Genomic DNA, 17,638 nt, shown 5'->3' on the forward strand with positions numbered 1-17,638 from the left:
CGTGGAAGGCTGAGACAGGAGACTTGTAGGTTTGAGGAAAGCCTCAGCAACTTGTGAGGCGCTTAGCAACTCAATGCGACCCTGTTTCCAAATAAAAAATAAAATAAAGCTGGGGTTATAGCTTGGAGGTAGAATGCTCTTGAGTTCCATTCCCAGTACCATACACACACACACACACACACACACACACACACACACACAGTAGTATTACTAGATCATATGGTAAATATATATTTAAACTTGATAAGAAATGATTCTGTGTGTGTGTGTGTGTGTGTGTGTGTGTGTGTGTGTTTGTGTGGTGTTACTAGATATTTAAACCCACGGCCTCATGTATGTTAGGCAAGAACTTGACCACTGAACTATATCCCAGCCCCAATTTTTCTTTCTACTTTCTCTCTTTCCCTTCTCTTCCTTTCTCTTTCCCTCTCTCCTTCTCTTTCTTTTTTGCACAGCTGGAGATTAAACCAAGGACCTCTCTCTTGCTAGGCAAGTGCTCTACCCCTGAAGTATAGTCCCAGGCCCTTAGTTCTGAAAAATAGCTATATCACTTAAAATGAACACCAGCATTGAATGAAAATACCCATTAATCAGCACCCTTGTCAGAATGTGGTATTTTCAATATTTAAAGTCCGTCTATTCTTATAGGCATGCAGTGGTATCTAATTGTGCCTTTAATTTGTATTCCATAGACTGGTGGTCATTCCAGGTGTGTTTCTCTTTGGTGGCATGCAGGTTAAAACCTTCTGCTGATGCTTTGTTATTACCAACACTTCTTTATCGTTCTTTATATACATGTTGGATACTAGTCCTTTATTATACAGAGTTTGCAAAGACTTTCATCCAAGTCTCTAGCTTATCTTTTATAATAAAATAAAAAAGCAAAAGTTTTAGGCTGGGCACAGAGGTACATGCCTGTAACCCAGCTATCTGAGAGACTGAGATAGAAAGGGCACAAGTTTGAGGCCAGCTAGGGCAGTTTAGAGAGACTGTCTCAAGATAAAAACTTAAAAAAAAAAAACCACCACAGGCTGGAGTTATAGTTCAGTGGTAGAGTGCCTCTGAGTTCAAGTCCCAGCACTGCACACATGGAAGCAAACAAATCAAAACAGAAAACACATTTTAATTTTGATGAGGACCAGTTGGTCAAATTCTTCTGCTTTATGGATTATATACCATGTATTATATATTTAAAAACCTTTGCCTAACCCAAGGTCACAAAGATTTTCTCTATTTCATTCTAGAAATTTTACAATTTTATGTTTCATATTTAGTTCTATGCCCATTGTTTATATATAGAAAATGTTTTTAATTGAAAAATAATATTTATATGGACAAGTATACAGTGTTAAACATATGGCTCAATGAGCTTTACCTGAAGAAGTACCCAATATCCAGACCAAGAAACTGAATATTAGAAGGCCATGGTCACTTACTTGTAATCCCAGAACTTAGGCTGAGACAGGAGGATCACAGGTTTGAGGACACCCTCAGCAACTAGTGAGACTCTCACCAACCTAGCAAGACCTTGTTTCAAAATATAAATAAAACAGGGCTGGGGGTGTAGTTTGGAGGTTAAATGCCCCTGGGTTCAATCTCAAGTACCACACATACACATATAAAGAAACTGGATATCACTAGTACCTTTTAGACCTTTTTTTTTTCATAGTTAGAAAGTGACTAGAAGCCTCTCTCTCAGAGAAATGACTTAAGTATTGATTGTTCACTGCTGTTCCTGCCGGTTTGTAGCAGTTGTTTCTACTGTACAGTTCTACAAGGCAGGTTTTTAATGTTTAATAGACTGACTGAAATTCAGTATCAATGTCATAACCCATGAATAGAACTCAAGTCTACAACAATTCCACATAAAAGTTAGAATTAGAAACGTAACAACATAACACAAAAACCAACACACAAGCTAAAGAAAAACAGAATGAGGATACTAACCTGAGTTTGGATTTTGAGATGGCTTGACTGAAAGAAAAGAAAAAAGTGTTAGGATCCCCATTTGGCAGGCCTGCATGCCCACTCCCCTTTGCCTCAGCCACGAGAGGGTGAAAGCCATGCCCGGAGTCTGGGCTCAGCATCCCTGTGGTTGTAGCAGGCCAGCTGGGTCAATGGCAGAGCAGAAACTGAGGTGTGGCCAGTGTTAGCAGACAGACTGAGTGCCCTCACAGACCCAAGCAAGTAAGGCTCTCAGCAGCTGGATTTTCTGAGCAGCCTGGCAACAGGCAGAGATGCCAAGGGGTCTTCTCTTGCCACTCAGCTGAAGCCAGCAGAGCCTGCAATCCAGCCACTCTTCTGGACAACAGCCATTGTCAGAAGAGGAGCCTGGACGAGGGGCCTCACTCTGCCATTCACTAAGGGGAGGACAGGAGAAGCAGCAAGCCTTTTGAGCCTCATTGTTCTCATTCATAAAATGGGGAACGAAACCCAGTCCCTGCCGACTTCCCACGGCCAGGGGGATGGCAGGGCAGAACTGAGGCAGAATCACTTCATGAACTGTTGTGTACTCTGTCACAACAAACCATTTTTATGAAAATCTTAAAAACAACATCTGTTCTTTACAGGAAAAAGACTAAAGAATACCAGCAGGAAGCAAATGAAACAGCCCAGGGTGTCCCAAGCAGGTGAGTCTCCGCACATTCCGCATGGCCATCCCTCCTTCCACCCCACTGCTGCAGCCCAAATATCTAGAAAAAGCCAGTGGGTGTTAATGGGATGGCGTCCTCCATGGTGAGGAGAGGGTGGTGCAAGGCTCCAGGAAAGATGCCAGGAGCAAAGGAGGGTGGGACTTCCTTATCCAACCACCGGTATCAGATTGGGAAGGTCCCGTGGATGAAGAAAAGCTTAAACATGTGGCACATTCTAGTCAGCAGCTCTGCCATTCAAGCTCTTCCTTCAAAGCACAGACACCAAACCGGACTGGAAGGAGCACTGGGCCGTTACCCCCACCGCCGGCACCCAGAGGGCCCCGTCTTGGCCGCGCCTCTTCTTTTCCACCAGCACCTAATGAACACAGTGGGTGGCGGGGTTAACTGGCACACTTCCAGGACCCCTCGGCAGGAATGGCTTCGCAGGAAGAGGTGTGTGAAACACTGTGGTGCCCCAGGGGCCTGGCATAGGCAGAAGGGTACCAAGGGTCAGAGGGGGTCCACCCACCCTCCTACACCTGAGGGGACCTCTGGGGCACGTTGTCACCCTTTGCTTCTCTAAGACGACATGAGGGCCACGGAGAGCAAGTAGTCCCACACTTACCAGAGATTCCCACAGCAGCCCTGGGCCTCGCCCTCGCCTCCCACGGTCTCTGTGTTCACAGACTCAGTCTCGCTGGTGGGCATGCTGGCTGCAGGGAAAGGAGAAGGCCTTAGACAGTGTGTGTGAGGGGTGCTAGGCTGGAGGAAGCAGCCAGTGCAGACCCCAGGAACCAGAGAGGATGGAGAGCGAGGAGGCCCTGAGGGGCTTGGCCAGCAAGGGCAGGGCTGAGGAGTTGGGTGTTTCCCTTTGCTTCCATGAGCCCCCAAGAAAGTCTGGAGTCTGTCAAGGAAGGAGCTTCTGTGGGCCCAAATGCTTCCTAAAAAAAAAAAAAAAAAAGCCGAGGGGCCAAACTGAGTCCTGCCCCTGGCTGACACAGGCTTATTCTCTGGATCCTCAGATCACACTGACAAGCCACCCAGCACCTGCGTCTGAGGTTCACCTCCGCTGGCCACAACAGGAGCCAACCGCCATGGAACCTGCCGCCTCGTAAGTAAGTAACTTCCAACACACAGACGAAGCAGGACATTTAAGAAAGGGGAGGCAGCACAGGAAGGCACCAAGCACAAAACCTTTCAGAGTCAGGAGCGCTGCTCACTCTTGATAACTGATTTGACGTTGAAGTTCTGCTGAGTTTGTAAAGCTTACAGAAGGTTCTTTCAAAATCAGCCAGCACTAGAGCAGTAAAGTATGATACTAGGGCTAGAAGAAGGGGAAAGGGAAAGCTTTGGCCAACGGTGCGGGCAGGGTTGACTATGGTCTCAGTGCCACTGAGGTATCTGGGCCAAATAGGTCTACCTCCTCCATGACAGGATCCTGAGCAGAGCTGGCGGAAATGTGTCAATGCCCCCATTATTGTCTGAAGGTCCAAGGACCCTCCCCAATCCAGATCCTCCATTTGGCACATGGGCGTCTTTTCTCATCCACTTGATTCAACCCCATAGACACTGCAAGCACACAGTGCTCAGGCAGCCAGAAAAGTGTGAGGGAACGGAGAGAAACATGGTCCCATCCCTGGCTAGGGGACAAGTAGGGAGAGGCCACCCCAACAGATTTACATTAACTTGAAAAGAGCTCCGTCAAGACCTGTGCAGTACGCTCCGGAAGGCAGAATGACTGGTTCTGTGCTGGGGGTAAGAGAGTAGGTGGCCTAGGATCAAAACGTGGGAGAATTGCTGAAACACATGTACTTCTTTTTTCAGATGCAGAGTTTTGAATTGTAGAGACAAATTTTATAGACTCCACAGTGTCAACAGGAAAGCCTTCCCCCTGTGGGAATGCCCCGGCTTCATCTGCAAAAATAGGTAGTGGTAGGCTGGGTGTGGTGGCACACGCTTGTAATCCCAGCATCCGGGAGGCAGAGACATGGTTAGTGGCCAGCCTCAGCTACTTAGTAACTGAGGCCCTTCACAACTCAGTGATACCCTGTTTCAAAATAAAGAATAAAAAATAAGGCTGGGGGTGTAGCTCAGAGATACAGTGTCCCTGGGTTTCATCCCAGTACCACAAAAATAAAATAAAATAAAATAAAATAAAATAAAATAAAATAAAATAAAATAAAATAAAAAGGTAGTGGTACCTGAAGCACTGCAGGAACACCGTGAGGCCAGCCCCAGGTTGGGAGGAAAGGAACCGGTGAGTGCTGTATACAAGGCTGCGGGCTGCTGACCCTGCTCAGCAAGAAGTGTCATGGAAGCTATGCCAAGGATGAAGGTGAAGCCTGCTGCAAAGACCCAGAGGTGCAAGAAGCAAGTTCCCCGAGGGGCCTCAACCGTACGTATCGTGAGGCCCAAGAACTGAGCCTGCCTCTGGGAATCAACAACCTCCGGGTACTTGTAGGCACAGGTTTCACAAGTGAAGTCCAAAAGGAAAAATCATAGACCCATAGTATTCTGCTGATACTCTCACAGAACAACCCTTTTTTCCCTTAGCCCATTAAGTCTCAAGTTTTCAATTTTTGACACTGGTGCATTAAAATAGGTTGTGAATCATGATCTAGAACTTATATATATTAATTCATCTTCATTGTTTTTTGCGCATGTGGTACTAGGGATTAAACTCAGGGACAGTCTACTTCCGAGCTATATCCCCCCACATGATTTTTATTTCTTATTTGAAAACAGGGTCTTGTAGGTTGATGACAGCCTCACTACTTGCAGACGCTGTCCCTGGACCTGCAATTCTCCTGTTTTAGCTTCCCAAGTACTGGGATTACAGGCATGTGCCACCATGCCCAGGCTTTATTAATGTTATAATTATTGTTATAATTATGTTCTTTTTATAATATTGTAGATTATATGATACATTATATACTATACATGTAGGTTTTATAGGTGTTCCACAACAGAGATGATGGGACACAGTGGTTTAAATCGAAAAAAAAAAAAAAAAAAACTAACTAAAAAGCTTTGATTCACTTTTCACTATTCAATAAAAAAAGAAAAAATTCAAAAAATATTATCATCCATGATTGGATTTTCACACACACACACACACACACACACACACACACACACACACACTCTTCCCTTCCTCAGGGCCGCTCCATACTCTGACTTTAGCAGGAAGAACAGAATAAAACAAGAGTGAGAGTCACTGAAGCCGGTTGCTGGCTTCCTCTTGCAGTGTCACCCTTTTCTTAAATGACAGGGCAAAGAAAATCCCCACAGGAGACCCTGCTGACATCCAGCCAGGGTCCTCCCTTTGTGAAATACTGTCCTAAGTAGTTATTCTGACGAGGGCAGCGCAGCAGCTGGGCAAATCGCTCCAGGCTTCAGCGTCCTGTCCATAAAATGGTGGTACTAACTTCACAATTAAGGATTATTTCAATCTCTGTTAAAGATCTCATGGTTCTGATATTACTCATATTGGAACACTACTCATTTCCTGAAGAGTAAGCTTCCAACCAGACTAAATCTTGGTGGCTTTTCCATTCTCTGGGGCTGTGGTTCTCACCAATAGCAACACCATTGTTGTACTTTATTCTTAAAGCTTCAATTTTTAAACGATCTGATTGAAACAGATAAATAACATATTGCCTATGGGAAGGGGGGGTATCATTTTGCATTCCTGACTCTGTGCCAATTATTCCTTCATGAAATATACTAGCTGTTCTTCTGGGTGAGCGGGGGGGGGGGGGATAAGAAATAAAATCAACTCCCAGACAGCAATGGCATGAGGCTGAGCATAGCGGGGCTCAGAGTCCAGGCTGTACCCAGGGCAAAGAGGTCCTCATGCTGCCCAAGCCGGTGCTGTCCTCGGGAGCCAGGGGGAGGCACCTGGGAGCAGGTGCACAGGCTGTCCAGATCTAAGTTTAACCCCACATATGTGACCTAACTTCTTGAAGCCTCCATTTCTTCATCTGTAAAATGGGAGTGTCTATCTCATGGGCAATGGGCAGAACTGAAAGAGGCTAGGCACTGATACCCAGCACTAAGCAGTGTGCTCGTAAGACTCAACTCTGACAATCATCCCAGAAAAGCCCCCTTCAGCTCCTTGAAAGCAAAGTGATCCCACCTGGGGCCACTGCACCCTAACCATTGCTGACACTGTTCAGAAGCCTCTAGTGTGGACAGTCTTATATCTGAATCATCTTTGACCACCACTCTGGGTTTGTGTATTTTTTGTCTTAAAATGAGTCAGTGCCTAACTCTGCCTGTTGTAAGGAGAGAAACTTCTTCTGTCAAAATTATTTAACACCCACAAAGCCACAGGCATATAATAAATAAATCTGTTCCAGAATGATGTTGCCAGGGCTATGGAAGAGGAGCAGAGAGAGAAGGAGCAGATGATGACAATACTAGAAGGGCCACCTCTTTGGGTCCTGGATTTTGATCTGGTTCCTCAGTCTAAATAGAGGAACCAAGTTCAGACTGGGGCCCTGGTGCCTTATGATCTGCGCCAGCCTCTAGATTTGCTAACACAGGACAGACAGAGCAGTTTCTTTTACAAAGTACTGAAAGAAAGCTGCCCCAAAGGGTTGAACCAAAGACCTTGTTTGTATATGTAAACACTTTTCCCTTCACTTGTACTGGGCATTAATTTTTTTCAGCATCAATACATTGATATGAGATCTGTTCACTTATGAGATATAGGATCACATCTACATTTTTAAAAATCAGGAAAGAAGAATCATAGACTGTTGAGTATTGCAAGGGGCTTTCAAGAGGACATGGCCAAACTGTGATTTCATAGATTTCGAGATATCTCCACCTACTCTCACTCAGAGGCCAAAAACATTCTCAAATCTTCCTGGCTTGTGAATTTAGAGGCAAATCAATACAGACACTCCCCCCAAGTAATGAGTCTACATGCAGAAAATAATGCTCACCATTACCAGGTGTGGTGGTACATGCTTGTAATCCCAGTACTTGGGAGCTTGAGGATCACAAGTTTGAGACCAGCCTGAACAACTTAATGAGACTGTTTCAGAATAAAAAGTTAAAAAATTGGGCTGGGAATGTAGCTCAGAGATAGACTACCTCTTGTCTCAATCTCCAGTAGCACACACAATGAGCTGTAGGACAATATCATCTTGAGATCTGTCTACCTCTGACCTGCTATAATTATAAAAACCTGGAAACATCCATGAGTTATCTGGTGTTATTACCAACAACCAGGGGATTTACCTTTCATTCTTGCATTCCCTCAGCTCTCCAAGGAGACAAGGGACAAAGAGACAAGAAGTGCTGTGAAGCCCTATGGGGCAGCAAGGAGTCCCACAGCCTGCCAGGAGAAATGACTCCAAGTCCCCTCCAGCCCAAATGCCCCAGGGAGTGGCACCCAGCAGAGGGAGGAACAGATCTCAGGGGCCTCGGCCACCCCAGAAAGCCCTGCATCCTCCTCTAGTCATGGCAGCCCACAAGGAAGGCTCATCATACGGCAGGCTGAGCACACAGACCCCAGCTTCCATCAAGGACCCGCCACAGCAGCGGCCTGGTTCACAGGCGCCCTGGGCCTCCGCGCCTCACTCACAGGCATTCTTGAGCACTCAGGGATTTCTTTATCATTCTCTCCACATCCCAGTAGCCTAAAGCGTCCCACGCCTGCCCTTTGAAGGAAGGGGAAAGGGAAAGGCTGGACAACTCGGCAGTCAGTGGCAGAGTCAGACTGCTTCTTGGGAGATGGAATGTGATGTCAAGATCTTATGTTTTCTTCTTATCTTCATGACAAGCATGAGCAGTACCACACTGTAACATGTCTGCCAGACCCCAAAAGATCCAGCCACCCTGAAGGCATTTTCACATGCTAGTGGTGACACACTTAGCTGACACAGGGTAACAGACTCTCAGGGCCGCAAGGCAGCCAGATTCTTCTTGAAGAATGTGGGTCAAGGCCAGACCAAGGTTTCCATGTCTAAAGCAAGGATTGTGCCCTGACAACAACTCTTTCTGTGTACCCAGTGGCAAAAGCAGCATGCCATTTATTCAAGGAGTCATGCCTCATGGTCACCAGCAGGGCCAGGGTCCTTCAATCAACAAAAGAGCACCCACACTCAAAATAAAGTTGATTTCCTGAAAACATGAGGCTGATTCCTCTCCCTGAAGATTTCAGGAGACTAACAGAGACGATGCAAAAATCCTTAAAAAGTTATGAGGTCTAAGCCCTGCTTAGGAGGCTGGGCCCAAGAAGGGGTTCTTCTCTTCTGGGAATAGGAACCTCTCATCTCATTTTTGTAATCCACATAGAGTTCTATTCCCAAATTAGTCTTTAAAGACATTTACATATGTCCATGACAATACCTCTGCTTAGTTAAAGCCTGTTCCTTGCAGAGGCCCTCAGGAACTGTAGTAAGCCCCTTTCCTTGTGTGTAAGCCCTCTGTAAACACTAAAGCCGAGTAAGTCAGCCCCATCTGCCCCTAGCCCAGCATCCAGCCTCAATCAAGCTCTTCCTCCACTCTTTCTCATGGCCATGATGTGCTGAGCTGAGTGCCTTTATCCAACAATCCCTCCATTCCTTTTCCTCTTTTGGGACTTCTGATTAGACTTGTACTCTAATATAATCCTCATTCAGACCACCCACAGGTTATTCCAGTCCAGTTCCCTTAACCTGAGCTCAGCATCCCCACACAGGTGGCAAAGGATACTTAAAAAAAAAAGTATAACATATTCTTCTGCTCTCTAAGTAGCTGTCCCTGTGTCCCTGCAACCTGAATCTTCTCAAATACTCTTCCTCCTCCTAATCAGGGCCCTCTTAGTAGCAGCCCTGGGTTGACTGTATCAATGCGCCCACACAAAACATTGTGTTGCTGTCCAACCACAGTAGTGGCCTCAGCAGCAGGGCAGGGAGCCAGTTTTTGGCATAAAGACCGGCATGGTCATGGCCCTGCCTGCTCAATCCAGAGTTCATTCCTTCCTTTCTTCCATTCTCTCATTCATTCTTTTCTTTTCCTATACTTGGTATTGAACCCAATGGCCCAGTTTTCTGAGCTACAGCAGCCCGCCAGGCCTCTTTAAGAGTTCTTATTTTGAGATCAAGTCTTGCTAAGCTGCCAAGGCCAGCCTCAAACCTGCAATCCCATCTTGGCCTCCCAAATACTGGCATTACAAGTGTGTACCAATGCACCTAGCTTCAGCCCAAGGTGTCTGATGAGGAGTATGGTCAGCATTACTTAAGAACATCACTTGAAATTTAACCGTTTCCCACACAAACTTATTCTTGCTTGCAAAGGCAAGTGCCCAAAAATCTTTGCATCCCGGAAGTCTATTTTTAATTTCACTCTTGAAGCTGTCACTACTATTTTAGTATGGTCTTCGGCAACCCAGCCAGAGATTAGAAGACCAAGAAGACATTTGAAACAGGCAGCCTGGAAAAAAAATCAATCAAATAATATTATAGGAATTTCTAAACAGTTTAAATTTAAAAACATCATTTAGGGAAAAGTGTTTAAATAGTCAATCTTCCAGTCTAAGAATATTCACATGGAATCAAATATGTCTTCTGAGGTTGTTCAGCTGCTTCTTTATAAGGTACAGTTCAAAGAGAGAGGAGCTGCGATGCCATCTTGGTTAAGGACACATTTCAGGGAAAAACAGGAAGGATACCACATGGCCAAATTTCAAAGAAATCAAGCAATTAAAACATAGGCATCTTCCAAACACACCACGCAGCACATGCAATTCACACAATGCCTATGTACAAGAAAAAGTACCCAAGAAGTTGGGCAAAGAGTCTTTTGAGGAGAAAGTTCAGTTTCAGTCATTTACCATGGTCTTTAGCCCTGCGTTGGCGAAAGCCGCAAAACTTCCTTTTCTTCTTATCCTCTTTTAGTAAGTCAGCCACTGTGACCCCTTCAGGTTGAACACAGGCAATTTTCCATTAATAAACAGCAGAGGGCAGCAAGAGCAATGCAAACAACAGAGCCACGGCAGGCAGGCTGGCAGGACCATGTGCAACCCAGCCCGCGCCAGCCCAGAAACCATCTCACAAGATGCTCAAATCTTCTCCCTCCTACGTAGAAGTCTTTAGTCCAGGGTCAGAAGAAACAAGGCAGTGTACTTGCTCTTGCTACTACATAAACATCTGACTTTAAGAACCTAATTGAGCAACTGGAAAGCCCACTAGAGGCAAAAGTTTCCCATGTTTGGGCTCCCATACAAGAAGGCTGTGTGTTAGGGAAAAAGTATTTCGCGGGGAGGCAGGGGCCTGGGTACTGATCAGCAGTGTGTTCCAACCAGCACTGCTATGGGAGCAGGGCAGGCGGAGACGAAAGCGGTGGCTCTGGATTCTGACAGCCAGGTCTAACCCCAGCCTGCCACTTACTGGTGGAGTGAATGTGGACAGGTTACCTGTTTCTGATGATCCTTAGTCTCCTCACCTGTAAATACTAGTGGATGCATCTACTTCACAAAGTTGATTTAAGAGGTGAATGATAAATAAAGTAATATCAGCAACATGCTTGGCTTGGGCAAAGCATGGCTGGCCATAACTATTATTACTACTATAATGCTCCTATGGCTACTACATCACAAGAGAAATGATTCCAGGATCTCTAACTCCTTGCAACCCTGTGATTTCATGATCACCTCAAACTGCCTAATCTTTAGAGGCCACATGCTCCAAGAGAAGAAAACTACAGAGGCAACCCTGGGCAGCGGGAGTGGTGCTGGGATCGGCCAGAGCACAGGGACACAGGCACACACCGTGGCAGGCAGAACATATTTCTAAAATGGGCAGGCAAACCCTTTTGCCATAACCCTTCTGACAGGAACGTGGAAAGAGTGTCTAGATGCAGGAGCATGCGCTCATGGGGTCGGTGGTGGTTAACAAGTAGTCTGGGCAGAACTTGGAGTCAAATCTCAGCTTTGTCACTGGGGAGCCATGTGACCCCCGAGAAGGCATTAACTTCTTTGTGCTTTAGGTTTCTCAGCTGTCAAGATCCTGTTTGCCTCACAAAGTTGCCTGAGGAATAAGAATTCACATGCCCACAACCCTTAAACAATGTCTGCCACATAGGAAGCACCAATAAGTGCTAGTTTCCATGTTCTTTCATCCGGCATGTAACTGAGTGCTCACATGTGTGGCAAACGCTGTGCTAAGCGCCAGCACATTGAGAGCAAACGTGCACTCTACACCTGCTCCCAAGGAGCGCAGGGTCTCGGGGCTGAGAGACATTAATCAGACCATCACACAAATCCAAAATGGCAATGTTAGCCACTGTGTGAAGGTCACTTGCTGGAGTACACAGTCTACCACAGCCGTTTTATAATGTCAATTAATTGAAAGTAGCCGAAATTATGCTTTCAAAACATGGAAAGATGTTTATGGAACACAGTTCAGGGAAAAAGACCTGTGCTGGGCATCTTATGGTAGGAACTTGTCCACATAGTGTCTATGCAAAATCCTACATTCTTTTGTGCAGAAAGTCATGTCTGAAAGAAGAAACCCCAAAATGCTAAGTCTGGTTCCCTCCAAGAGAAAGGAAGAACAAAATTTATTTATTACTATATATGCATTGATATTATATGAGTTCTTTATGGGGAACAAGTATTACTTTTGTAATTAAAATGTTTAAAACAAAGGAAAACAACCTGACTTGAGACTCCACAAACCTGGATGGAGCACATCTTCTTCCTCCTCCCCGTGGTAGGGCCATGATGCCCCAGCCCACTTCTCACCAGTTCTAGTGAGGCTTAAGGCAATGGTAGAAGTGGAGGTGCTTCATAAACAATGGCTACTTTATCCCACCCCAGTAGAGAGGGTGCCCAGGGCAGACAACTGCTCCCATGCAGAGAGTGTGGACATAGCGTCTGGTCACTGACCCCAGAGCTGCGCCTGCTTGGTCAGCCTCCCCAGTCACACTGCCAGTGAGGACAGGTGACCTGGACCCTTGTTCTTCAGATGTTCCTAACTGCTGCTGTATGCTTACAAGCTCTTGACTATTTTCAATTTTGAACCTGTGTCCTGTGTTCAATTGCAATGGAAGCAGTTTTATAAATCAAAAAATTTAAACATATTGTTTTAATGTAGGGCCAGCATGCCAGGCATGGTGGCGCACACTTGTAATCCCCCCGCTTGGGAGGCAGAGACAGGAGGATTACGCAGGTTCAAAGTCAGCCTTGCTGGCTTAATAGACCCTGTTTCCAAATAAAATATAAAATAAATCTGGGAGTGTAGCCCGGAGGAAGAAGGGTTCCATCCCCAGTACCACAAAAAATAAAATAAAATAAAATAAAATAAAATAAAATAAAATAAGGCCAGCAAATTTCTGTGCCTTATGTTTGCAAAGGGCTATGCGCCATTCCTGGTTTTCTGCACTTGCCTTAAGCAAACACTGTAGGAAAGGCATTGGTGCCACAGCAAAAGGCAGGCAGTGAAGGCGACCTTTCACCCTGAGGACAGCAGGGGCCAGTGGCAGGCAGGGGGCCAAGCACACAGCCCTGAGGAGGTGGCAACAACAGTCTCCTGTGGGAGTCAGAGCTCCAAGCAGCTCCTCCTTTCTCTGGGTGTCAAGTATTGCCACCTAAGGGAATTACTATCATTAATATCTCTCACAATGAAATTGCTCAGGGTTTTTTGGTCAGAATTTTAGAATGAGCTCTTTAAGATGATTTTATTATTTTAATGCTATTTCTTAAAGACTGATCATTGACAATGAGAAGAGTTTAAAATAGAATTTGAGGCTTCCAGATTTTAATGGCCCTAGAAAAACTCCATTGTTAACTCAGAAGCAGCTGCATACATCTAAAACATCACTGTGAGATTTGGCAGGGTTTCTTAAGAAACTTGAAACTCAGCAAAAAGTTAAATAAATTATCTTTGAAAATTCCCCAAATGCTCAAGAACTAACTTCTAAGGAAATTTTGTCCATTCAATTAATTGTGTAGCACCAGCTCTCTAACAGTAAATTTAAGGAACTGACATTTTCAGTAGTCCAAGAATGCACAAGGAAGCATTCCCCATCACCAGGGCATTTAAGGGCCTGCTGCCTCGTCTGCTCTCCAGTGAATCCTCAGACCAGTGGATATTCAGCCATCGACACCAATTAGGAGATAGAAGTTCCCAGCCCAAGCTACACACAAGAGCCTCTAGGGAACTTATAAAAACAGCTGTCCCTGGCTCCTACCCAAGAACAAGCCAGAGCCTCTGAGGGTGGGTGTGGCCTTCAGGGGAGCCCGCACTCCCCTCCCCAGGTGATCAACGTGCAGCTAGAGCTGGGCATTGCAGATGCAGCAAGTGACATTTAGCAGAGCAGAAAGAGGAGATAATGGAAGCCCTTCTCCAAGTACTTGATTTGACATCTGTTCCCTGACAGCAAGCCAATTAGTAATGGACTTCAAGAGCCAGAAAGCTGTACTACCATATCTTAGACGTGACCAAGTCGATAGGCTTGTTTTCCATCAATACCTTAAAATGAGGAAAAGTATAGAGCAACAGTCCTCAAAAGGGGTCATCACAGCCGGGCGTGGTGACGCACGCTGGTAATCCCTGCGCTTGGGAGGCAGAGACAGGAGGATTGCGCAGGTTCAAAGCCAGCCTCTCTGACTTAAGAGATCCTGTTTCCAAATAAAAATATAAAAAATAGGTCTGGGAGTGTAGCCCAGAGAAGGGTTTCCAGGAACCCCAGTACCACCAAAAAAAAAAGGGGGTCATCACCTGAGATTGGCTAAAGGTCTAGTAGACTCTTCAAAAATATTCTGCTTACAGCCGGGTGTGGTGGCACACACTTGAAATCCCAGTACTTGGGAATGTGAGGCAGGAGGATCACAAGTTTGAGATCAGCTTCACTTATTGAGACCCTGTTTCAAAATTAAAAAATAATACAGGGCTAGGTATATAGCCCAGAGGTAGACCACCCCTGGGTTCAATTCCCAGTCCTGGAAAAATTCAAACTCTGCTTAAGCCAAATTTTACTGAAATATGAGGACAACAGAAGCAGCAAGTTAGGCTGTCCTGCCAGTTACTGAATATCTAATCTTCTTTATTTTATTTTTTGTGGGTCTGGGGATGGAACCCAGAGGCATTTGACCTCCAAGCTACACCCTCTGCCCTATTTTTTATTCTTTATTTTGAAACAGGGCCTCACTAAGTAGCTGAAGCTGTCTGTGAACCACAATTCTCCAGTCTCAGCCTCCTGAATGCTGGGATCACAAGCGTGCACCACCATGCCCAGCTCTCTAATCTTCTTAATGTTCCTTTGGGTAGCTCTATTTTATCTTCTTGGAGACCAAGAAAAGAGAACTCCAATTAATTGGGTAATTTGCCTGATACTAAAGTCCAAATTCCATACCTCAAAACTCAGCCAATTTCAGAAAAGAAGCCTCAAAATGTTCTCCAGCCTTTGCCTTCTACGAGCTCATGGTCATCTGCTCTCATGAATGACTTCCTTCCTACACCCTGTTTGCTCATCTCAGCTTAGGCTCGGCCGCCAGGCAGGGCTTCTTCTTCCACTGTCAGTTCCTAATGTCCTGGAAGAAACTGCCCAATTCACATCCAAGACCAGCTACGAAGGGCAATCAGTTGAATTAGCCTCCTAAACGAGCGTGGACAAAGCCAGGGCCCCAGGAAGCACACTCTCCTTCCCCAGAGATAACAGAGGAGCAGGGCTGGGGGGATGATGCACAGGGGTGGGTTTCACAACCCAGGGTGCTTCTGTGCACACCATGATGAGTGCACAGAAGCACCCTCACTTCTACTGCCTGATCATCGAATGCACAGAAAAGGGCGAAGACCTGGCATGTGCAGAGGGCAGGGCCACCACTGTTTGTTGGCAAGGAGGGTTGTGCGGGCCTGGTTGCAACCCTTTCCTCCTGCGGTTTTCTGGCTGTGACAGGAAGAAAACAGCTGGCCACCACAGGAGGCCCCAGGGAAAGCCCGCCAGTGCTACTTCTCCAACAGGTCTGGGATGCTGAGTCTCTGTTGAGGGAGGCACTCCTCTTCCTTTGTCATCTGCAGGAGACTTGGGGCTCCCTTAAGTCATTTAGATTTCAACATGTTTCCCACAGCCCATGATTTATGCCTTCATTTAAAACTCTGATCCCTGAGGCTCAGGCAATCTGATAGTTCAAGAAGTACTGTACACCATGAGGCGAGCTCTACAGGAAACTCCACCATTTGGCAGGAAGAGTTCACCAAAGAATGAGGGTGTACCAGAGAAACACTTACTATTCAGAATCCAACATTAAGCTAGTCAATCATTTTGAGTCACACATTAGGGTGCATATTAGGAACTGTAATGCTGATGTTCCAAAGACAGAGCATAGCATTATGAGCTGGGGAGCCCAGTTATAAAGTTAGTTCTGAAGATCTGCAACTTTGAAAGGGTTGTGGTTCTTTCCTGGATACAGTATTACTAAATTTAAGGGCTCTGGACATTTGTCATTTTCTACTCCCTCTTCTTGCCATTTCTTTACTCCCTTCACCCCACTGTCTGCAGCTCAAGGGTGCCCCTTCCTCAGACCTCAGTGGGACGCTCCCTCTTCCAGGGAGCCTTTCTGGCATTCCCACACACTCACACTAGCCACAGCACTGCACCTTCTGGGCTGGATTACAGTGCCAGCTTCTGCACTGTGTCACATAAGCCACTGCCTTCCCATCTTTCCTCCACAACAAGTTCTCTGAGAGGCAGAGGCATTGACTTGGTCACCCCATGGACAGGCTCTTTATTGACAGTGCAAGGCACAAGAGATGCTCGGATCAGATAGAACCCTCAGGACCACCAAGAGACATCAGCTCAAGTCCAGTGAAATAATTCTCAGGCCATGGGTCATGAAGATAAGCCCGCCACAACTGACATCAGCAACACTACAATCTAGATCGCTGTCTATTTCTAGAAAGAGCACAATAAAGAGATGATAGGCCACAGCATGTGAGATGGCCTCATTTAGCTCCCCGTGGGACACATCTAAACCAGCAACAAAAGGTGCTTTGCCAAGAGCACACATATTCCTTGCTCTGGAAGAGTGAAGCAGAGGACAAGGGACCTCCAGGGGTCAGAATCCAAGCTGCAGTCTGCAAATGAGGAGGAAGGCTACGTAAGCACCCCTGAGCTTCATCTAGATGGGAACACTGCAGGTGCAGAAGCCATGCAAAGGCCATAGGGGCTCAGGCTGGCTTGGTCCCCCAGGCAGGGCTGTGCCCACATTCTTCTTACATCTAATCCTCCAGCAGACATACCACCCAATGTGGAATTCAAATGTCTGCTTATCAACTCTGATCTCATATTCACAGACATAGTCAGTTCTATAAGTCCTTCTGCTGTCTGCTGGAGCAGTTTCCTAATCCTTAGGTGTGGAAGTCCTGGCCTCATCCTGAGCCTGGCAAGATGCAAGGAGCAGGCCAAAGGTGGAGGCCTGTACTCTGCCAACCCTCCTTCTGCAGACAGGCTTTAGTCAGTAATAGTAACTCATGATAACACTGAATTCTCTCCCAGTGAGAGCACAGATTCAGAGTCCCAGGCTGAAAGAAATGTAAAGGTTATCTTGGCCAAGAGTCTCCTTCAGCCTGGGCTTTCACACACTGCTGCCTGAAGAAGAGGTCCAAGCCCCCCTCTCCCACCTGCCCACAGCAGTCCACCCCAACTTCTTACCCTCTGTGCTCCAGCCCAGCAAATAAACCCATCCTCCATGAGCCAAACCTCTGCTCACCTCATGCTATTCCCTGGACTCAGAAAGCTCCTCCTGACATTGAACTGTCATATATCGGGTCAAGGCCTAGGTCAAAGGTCCCACCCGGTCCTCGATCCTCCTCCCAGCTCCCACAATACACACCACTCCTGTGTGCTCCAGGGCTCTGGATCCTTCTGCTGCACTTATTTGAGAACAGGCCTGGCCCTCTGAGGAAGAAAGCACTAACTCCCGAGGGCCCTGCTCTGCAGGGCCAGCTCAGCATTTCTATGAGGTAGGACTGAACTTGGTTTCCCAGGCCTCTCAACGGACATGTGCC

General features: G+C 46.3%; 1 protein-coding gene across 5 annotated transcripts in view; it reads right to left on the reverse strand.

Annotated features, from left to right (window-relative positions):
• Positions 1-17,638, reverse strand: part of CACNA1D (calcium voltage-gated channel subunit alpha1 D) — a gene marked incomplete at both ends in the record, with an annotated part of 454,266 nt that overhangs the window by 93,425 nt on the left and 343,203 nt on the right. For 4 of the 5 annotated variants that reach the window (XM_080715698.1, XM_080715696.1, XM_080715697.1 and 1 more), the window contains 2 exons: positions 1,948-1,974; positions 3,259-3,346. In XM_080715698.1, coding sequence (XP_080571824.1) covers positions 1,948-1,974; positions 3,259-3,346 — 115 coding nt within the window. Of the gene's footprint in view, positions 1-1,947; positions 1,975-2,949; positions 3,010-3,258; positions 3,347-17,638 lie in introns of all 5 variants that reach the window. The other variant, XM_080715694.1, reaches the window with a different exon arrangement.

The sequence above is a fragment of the Muscardinus avellanarius genome (genome assembly GCF_963383645.1).
Source record: "Muscardinus avellanarius genome assembly, chromosome: 18".
NCBI lineage: Eukaryota > Metazoa > Chordata > Mammalia > Rodentia > Gliridae > Muscardinus > Muscardinus avellanarius.